The sequence below is a fragment of the Netta rufina genome (genome assembly GCF_964035555.1).
Source record: "Netta rufina genome assembly, chromosome: 10".
NCBI classification, from domain to species: Eukaryota; Metazoa; Chordata; class Aves; order Anseriformes; family Anatidae; genus Netta; species Netta rufina.
The window spans coordinates 20,979,381-20,987,303 of NC_140133.1; the positions used below are offsets into that span (position 1 = coordinate 20,979,381).

General features: G+C 45.5%; 1 protein-coding gene across 1 annotated transcript in view; it reads left to right on the forward strand.

Annotated features, from left to right (window-relative positions):
- LOC311212830 (contactin-4) overlaps positions 1 to 7,449 on the forward strand; it is a gene marked incomplete at both ends in the record, with an annotated part of 145,795 nt that extends 138,346 nt beyond the window's left edge. Inside the window, 7 exons of the mRNA XM_084292463.1 lie at positions 506 to 576; positions 2,379 to 2,613; positions 3,144 to 3,259; positions 3,972 to 4,158; positions 4,639 to 4,751; positions 6,069 to 6,237; positions 7,349 to 7,449. Coding sequence (XP_084148589.1) covers positions 506 to 576; positions 2,379 to 2,613; positions 3,144 to 3,259; positions 3,972 to 4,158; positions 4,639 to 4,751; positions 6,069 to 6,237; positions 7,349 to 7,449 — 992 coding nt within the window. The remainder of the gene's footprint in view (positions 1 to 505; positions 577 to 2,378; positions 2,614 to 3,143; positions 3,260 to 3,971; positions 4,159 to 4,638; positions 4,752 to 6,068; positions 6,238 to 7,348) is intronic.
- Between the last annotated feature and the right edge of the window lie 474 nt (positions 7,450 to 7,923).

Sequence of the window (7,923 nt, forward strand, 5' to 3'; positions counted from 1 at the left end):
TCTCATTGCATGAATGCTAATCATCATTTAAGGATGCCTGACAAGTCTTGAGAACTGTAATGCTCCTTGATGCTGCCCCTGTCTTTTGGTCTGGCAGAAAGGGGTCACAACCAGAATTAGGCTCAGGGTGGTGGTTTCAGGGATCCATGTCTCAGTCATGGTAGGTGCCTCCTCTGCTCCGTTTTAGCTTGCAATGGAACAGAATGTGAAACATGAAAATAAGTAAAAGCCTTTTTTTATGGAAGATAAATGTTTAAACTAAACAATTAGAGACTGAATACACAAGTTAATTGACATACTTTTCGTATACTATTATTGACATAATTTTAATGTGCTGTTTGCCATGGCAAATTAGTCATTTGCTAATGTTTCTGATACCCAGCAGGGGAAGGCCAGCAGAGTCCAGTAGTTGTTTCATTTCAACACACTTCTCTGGTTTCAAAATCATCACGTGCATTTTCAGTGCTATCTACAATGCTGCATCTTTTTTTTTTTTTTTTTGCAGTTCCTGAAGTGACCCCAGCTAATGTCAGTGGAGGCGGCGGGAGCAAGTCTGAGCTAGTCATTACATGGGAGGTAAGTGGAGTCCAAACCAAGAGGAAAATTAATACAGTGGTGATCTAGAGGCACCCTTCCACCCCAGTGTCTTTCCACAGAGCCCAGTGAAGCTCCTATAAATAGTTTGAGGTAGAAAGTCGCAGCTGTGTGATGAAACAGTCCAGCTATTGAAATTGAGCTAAAGCCCATGCCCCATCCCAGGCTGTGGTGCAATGAAGCAGCAGAGAAACACTGAGCAGGGGACTACAAGGTGCCCATTGCTGCTTCAGCACAGTGTGCATGGCAAAACCTGCATGGGCTGCCTACAGGCAGAAACCACCCAAGGGGTAAAACAGAGTCTCGAGAAATCAAGCTTGGCATGCTCTCGCCCAGCTGAGAACCACAGCTGGCTCTCAAGCTTCAGCCCTCATCCCTGTGCTGCATTACATGGCAGCAAACAGTTAAGAGTTAGCACGACACATTGCATGCTGGCTTTCGTTGCTGCTAATGAAAGCCAGCAAGAGGAGATACAGAGATGAAAAATGTTTAACATTCCTTAAGGCAGCCAGGGCTAGAACTTTAGTCATTTGTCTGCTCATATTTTCATGTTATGATGCAGTGCAGCTGGCATATTTTTCCTAATAATGAACTTCACTAGACATGCTAACACTTCCACTTAGCACTATTCCTGACCAGGCTGGCAGAATGAATCACCAGAGATATTTTTAAGGTTATTAAAAAACTATAAATGGGTTTTTCTCCTTACCACACAGCTCAATGTGCTAAATTTCCTCCTCCATTGGACTAATTAGTTTCGCTGTATCTCCTACAGATACTCCAATATGTCTCAAAAACACAAGAACATCAGCCGTGACTTTGACTCATAATTTGCACGAAATATAATTTGTATTCCAATAGAACAGTCAGTTTACTCTTGTAAATGTCCAGAGACCATTTTTCTAATAGTCTGATATTTTTTTGAGCCACAGACAACAGAGCTAGAAGCAGTCACCAAAAGTAACCCTGCACCGTGCTTAAGCACCATGGCCTCTGTGGGACAGTGGCCTGTAATTACAGATTATTTTCACCCATTGGAGCTTTGGGTTCAGATAGGCCTTTTGGGGCACTATGAGCCTGCGAGCAGGCAGTGACAGTGTGCATACACGTGACCCAGAGGTGACAGGTTGTTCCTTCTAGTTGTTCTCCTTCACGTTTGTGACAAATCACTCTCTGTTGTCATGATTTCTAAGAGATCGTGACATTGGGATGTGACTTTTCGGCTGACCAGGCCCAGGTCACTATAACAGTGGGTGAGTGTGTCCACGTACTGTGGGTGCTGTGCGGGGCCACCTGCCCCAAGCGGTGGGGGGACTTCAGTCAGGACATGTTCTTTAGGACTTCACGTGTGACTCCAAATCTCAGAGCAGCTGCACATGCCTTGGGAAAGCAGTTGTGTCCTGGGTTCACCCCACCAAACTTCAGACACAGTCACTGCAGGGCCTAAAATTACTCACTTTGTCACACCAGACTCCGTGTCTAGTCAGGGAAGGGAGGTAGGCAGCTGTGGAAATGGATTAAGTCCTAGACAAAGTGACTTCTGGAGTTGTTTTCTGCTCTGACCACAGGGAGCACACAGAACAGCAAGGCCTCTAGCACAGACGTCACCAAAGCGCCTAAGATCAGGATGGGATAAATTCGGGTTAGATGCAAAGCAGAATTCCAGCTGCTTCCCATTCCAAATCCTTACTGAGGACGGTAATTTTAGAAGGAGCAAGAAGCAGTGGGGGAATGGAAATAAATGCATGAATCACTGAGTTCTCCCGCTGTTTGCCTGCCCCCAGACGGTGCCCGAGGAGCTGCAGAACGGAGGTGGCTTCGGCTACGTGGTGGCCTTCCGCCCCTTCGGCACCGTCAGCTGGATGCAGACTGTCGTGGCCTCCCCGGACGCCTCCAGATACGTCTTTCGCAACGAGACCCTGCCGCCCTTCTCCCCCTACGAAGTGAAAGTGGGGGTGTACAACAACAAGGGGGAAGGGTCCTTCAGCCCCGTGACGGTCGTGTACTCGGCAGAGGAAGGTAGGGCAAGGAGCCCACCCCACCGCCCCTCTGTTTCCCCTGCCTCATGTTGGCTGTGTGAGGTGCTGACCGGGCCTGAAAGGGTTTAGCATCCGCACCGACACATCCTTTGACTCCGATCCTTGCTCTGATTTATAATAAATGGCGCGCCACGATTAATTCTTTTGATAGTCATTAAAATAACATTAATCGTAATGAAATCTTTTGATATTAATGGAAAAGTAATATGTAATCTGGAAAGAATTCAGCTGAGAATTAGTATGAATTAATGTCCACTGATTAGAAAATGTTCCCTCTTGTCCTAATTACTGTACATGGTATCCTGGGTTGAGTTTAGAAATGACATTTATTATTTCTTCTGCGGAGGGGAAGCGCCGTCTGCCACAGGCCTGACAGGACTTGGATTTGAAATGGGAAAGTTTGTTTTTGTAGCATGCCTCTTTTTGCACGCAGTGACGAAAATCCCTTGAATTTTCTGACTAATTGAACATAAAATTGAAAACTGACTTTATTTTAACTCGTCTACCCAGAGCCAACCAGAGCTCCAACCACTGTTTTCGCCAGAAGTCTTTCTGCCTCAGATGTTGAAATTTCTTGGGCTCCCCCTCGAGAGAATCAGCATAAAGGAAGAATACAGGGGTATGAGGTATGGAAGCGAACCGTGGCATCGTTTCAGCACCAGGCATAGAGCAGACACAGGGACGTGCCGCGGCAATGTGCCGTGGCGATGCAGGGCAGGCGGGTCCTGCTGCGTGCTGGCTTCCCGTTGTTTCCTCAGCACACAGTGTCTTCTCTCCCAGGGTAAAAGGCTGTGCATCTATCTGTGTCTAATCTGGCTGAAAATGCAGATCAGAGCTTGCTGGGGGATGCCTGTGTGCGCTGGTGGCAGGGAGAGGCTGCTCAGAAGTCAGCATGCTTCAGTGGGAAACTGAAGTGCAAAAATTGTGTCATTTTCTCCATCTCAGAGCAAAGCAATGGTCAGCAGTACCAGCTTTACGGACAGAAGCTAGCATGTCTAATCCCTGGGGTCTCCCCTGAGAGAGAAAAAACATCAAGAGTTACCGAGATGAGACAGAGTGTTGTCCTAATGGGGTTTCACTTCCAGGATGGCGTCTACAGCCCTGCTCCATTCAGCAGTAATTAGGCTCGCGTTAACCGTTCAGATAAACTTCACACTAGGCACAGTATTTAATTTACTGCCAGTAATGGCTACAAAAAAACTATGGCCCTGAAAGGCTTAGTGATACCGGGGCAGGCAGGAAAATGTACTTCCATGGCCAGCCAGCAGCTGAGCCCTTGGGAAGAGAGCAATGCAGCAATGCGTGGCTGGGGGTTGAAGTACCTGCTCTGTTTTCCAGGTCAGATGTTGGAGACATGACGAAAAGGAAGAGAACGCGAAAAAGATCAGGACAGTTGGTAACCAAACATCCACAAAAGTCACCAACTTGCGAGGCAACGCACTCTATCACTTGGCAGTCAAGGCCTACAACACTGCTGGCACCGGGCCCTCCAGCGCCACAGTCAACGTCACCACAAAGAAGCCACGTGAGTGCCCCTGACAACACCCGGTGCTCTTGCCTGGAAGGGTTTCTCCTTTGGTTTGCAGGTTTTCTTGAGTCTGAAGGAGCTGGGAGATGTTTCTTTGCTGCTGCTTTGAGCACAAGGCTTACCAGCCTTTTTATTTTATTTTTTTTTTTGTAAGGTTCTTCCCCATGTTAAGTAAGCAGAGCATGCAAAACTGAAATCATAGCTGTGCAGGAAAATTAAATATTTATCTCATCCTTCAAGAGAAATTTTATTCTGGTCTCAGGCATGTTGAGCAACTGAGTAAATCCTTTTTTTCATTTAAAGGAGTATGTTGTGTCACACCTTCCGTGACCTTGAGGACACAGTTCAGTGAAACAGCTCATTAACTTGCCAGAGGAGTAGGACTCTGCATGCTCAGCTGGGGCGGTTGGTACGGGGAGGGATTAAACTGGAAAGGCTGTCCCTTAGTAATGTAATTCTTCCTATATTTTGCTGTAGCACCAAGTCAGCCCCCTGGGAACATCATATGGAATTCGTCAGACTCCAAGATCATCCTGAACTGGGACCAAGTAAAAGCACTGGATAACGAGTCAGAAGTGAGAGGCTACAAAGTGAGTATTGTGTCAGCATGACACCACTGCACGGCCTCCCCTGGGACCTGCAATGAATCCTCATTTAGATTTAGCTGCCTCCAGATTCTTGTACTGGGATATAAAGGACATTTCCACGAATCCCACGTCAAGTTCAAGGTTTATAATAAAGTTAGATTAGGTGTTTTTTTGTGGTACTTGCCTGGTGTTATGTGTTGAAACGGGACCATTGCCCCAGAAACAGTGACCCTCTGGCTGTGCCCATGAAGGCATCAGCCCGTGGACCTGCAGTTCCCCTTCCCCAGCCCCTGCCTCCTCTGCAGCTCAGCCCATGAGGCTCGTAGCCCACCTGCAGGACTGCTCTCCTGCCTTGGGTGGAAACCTTCCAGAGGCTATAGTTGGCTCCTTAATTGCAGATAAATAAAATGCTTTTTTAATAGCTCCATTTTCTTCAGAGAGCAAAGCCAAAAGAAAGGAAAGAGAATCCTCATTAGTAGCAGTTTTAATAGGTTTTAATTTAGCCAGAGAGAAATCTTGGGAAGAATTCAGCTCTATCACCTTACACAAGGGTTTAATTTGGCCCAAAGAAGACATCAGTGAGCAATTGCCAGCCGTTGCCTTGAGGGTTGGACTGTGCAAACGTTTTCCACCAGAGCTGGAAACAACGAAGAACCTGGGCATGCTTCGTGTTTTGTTCACAATCTGAAATTCTGGCGGCATCAGCCTTGGGAGCCTGTGCCAGCTGTCATTTCTGCCCTCACTTTTAAGTATCTTTGGTGCACTCTATTGGATTATCAGAAATAAGTAACTCCTCAGGGTTTTCAGTCAAAAACCTCAGATGAGTCTCAGTAGTTTGGACCATCTCTTCACTAGGTTTTTTAGGTTTGAAATGCAAATTAAGAAGTCACTTGAAACAGGTGAGAGAGATTCTCGTCAGCCTTGAAAAAGCAAAATCCTTCTAGCAGGTTTCTAAAAAACCTTTTAAACTTATTGTTAGAATAACACAGTCTTATTCCTTCCTGGCTCCCAGCAAAACGTTGCTCATCTTCTTATTTTTTTTTTCTGGAAAACTTCTATATTGTGTCACAATTTATGATGTTAATTAATACCACTTCCAGATCTTAGAAGGTGAATCAAAAAAGCAATTTATTCTGGGAAGCCAGGAGGGATCGTGGGGGTCAGAATGGCACCTCTGTGACCAGACCGTGTGTCTGGGCATTGATGGGTATGACCAGAGGCTCTCGAGACACGAGAAGAGCAGCAGTAAATCTGGATGTTCCTACAGCAATGAACCTTTCTGCTGTTTCTGCCTCCTCGTCTCTCTCCTGCTTGCTGCAGGTTCTGTATAGGTGGAACAGGCAGAGCAGTGCCTCTGTGATCGAAACCAACAAGACCTCGGTGGAGCTCTCCCTGCCCTTTGACGAGGACTACATCATAGAGATAAAGCCCTTCAGCGACGGGGGTGATGGCAGCAGCAGCGAGCAAATCCGAATCCCAAAGATCTCAAGTAAGGCTGGGGAGCGGGGTACGTCAGCCAGAGCCCGAGCCCCTCTGCTCCGTGATGGGGCAGCTCTTCATTAGTAGCAGTTTTAATAGGTTTTAATTTAGCTTTGCGTCACCCTAGGGAGCAGCTGCAACCGCCAGCGGGGCTGAGCCAGGGTAGGCATTGGCTTGAGCACTGGCGTCTCGGGGAGCTAAAATGCAGGATCAGCCAGCATTCGAGCCCAAATTCCTGGTTTCATCCCGAGCAAAGATTAAGCCATGAGAAACACCACCACAAGTGGTTATATTCGTATTTAAGATTTCTAGACACTTTCTGCTCTCCTACTTCCATGCTCGTATATACTGAATATATTGTTTCACTGCAATTCACTATAACAAAATATAAAATGCGGTGTTCAGAGGCTTTTAAATTTATAAGGCTACTGTATAGCAATATTCCATTGTGTGTTGGATGCATAAATATTTATTTAGGGAAATGAGGTTGTGTAGAAGAACAAACAGAAAAGAGAGTATTTTATTACTCAACATTGCTTTTGCAAAATCTCCGTGTCCCATCTTCCATTAATAACACCGCAGTTTATAAGCTGCATTAAATCAGAAGCCTCTGCAATGCAGGAATATGGCATTAAAATTACAGCAATGTAAAAAACTCTGGGCGAGATCAGAATTATCTCCACCAGGCTGTGTGCTGTAGCCATATAAACCATACAGAAGGATTTCATGGGCAGACACAGGAGAGCAAAGGAAGATGCCAGTTCCTATTTGGCTCCACACAGGAGTATCCATGTAGCTCCTTCAGGCTGTGGATTGGGCCAGGCTGGTGCCATAAAGAACAGCTTGAATATAGTATAGCTGGAAAAATAAATGTAAAGAAGAAATTAAAGAATAAGAGGCCATGAAGTAATATAATGTGAGAGTAGCCTCAGCGCCAGATTGGTGGGAATTGAATGAAAAGCAGGCGTTCAGCTGGAGAGGTGCAGGCCTCCGGGCAGGGGTCGGACCCTTTGCTGCCATCACCAGCGGAGGGCATGGAGCAACCCAGTGTGGAGAGGGTGGGTGTGTAAGGGCTGCTCTCGGCGCTGGTGGCTCATCTTCCCCCTCTCTCCTTTGCTCAGATGCGTATGCGAGAGGATCCGGTTCTTCAACCTCCAACGCTTGTACACTGTCAGCCATCAGCACGATAATGATCTCGCTCACAGCTCGATCCAGTTTATGACAAAAATTACATAAAGGACTTCTTGTTTATAATATAAGCAACATTTAGCTAGTTGTTTCGAAGACACCCAGTACTAAGTAATATTGTGGTTTGAGTACATCTTACTACTGGAAAAATGTTTATGCTTCTTTAGGAATGGCATTATACAGTACTTCCTCAAAGCAAATATAGCTTTGTCTGAAGTTTCCTTGGAAACTCTGCAATGCACTGAAAACATCTGTAATATGATGTTACCAAAGCAGTTTACATATGTCCTTATATGCATATTTTTTATTATATATTTAGTGTTTTATAGAATTTTTTAAAGTTAACATATGATGTAGATATTAATTTTTCCTCTGCTATAAAATGCTATGGACAACATTATCATGAAAATATTGTTTGAATTTTTTCCTTTATGACCGAGAGTTCAAAGTTGTTCTTAGTAAATTGGCTGCAACTTTCCTGTACAGTTTTACAAGGCTACGCAAGGCA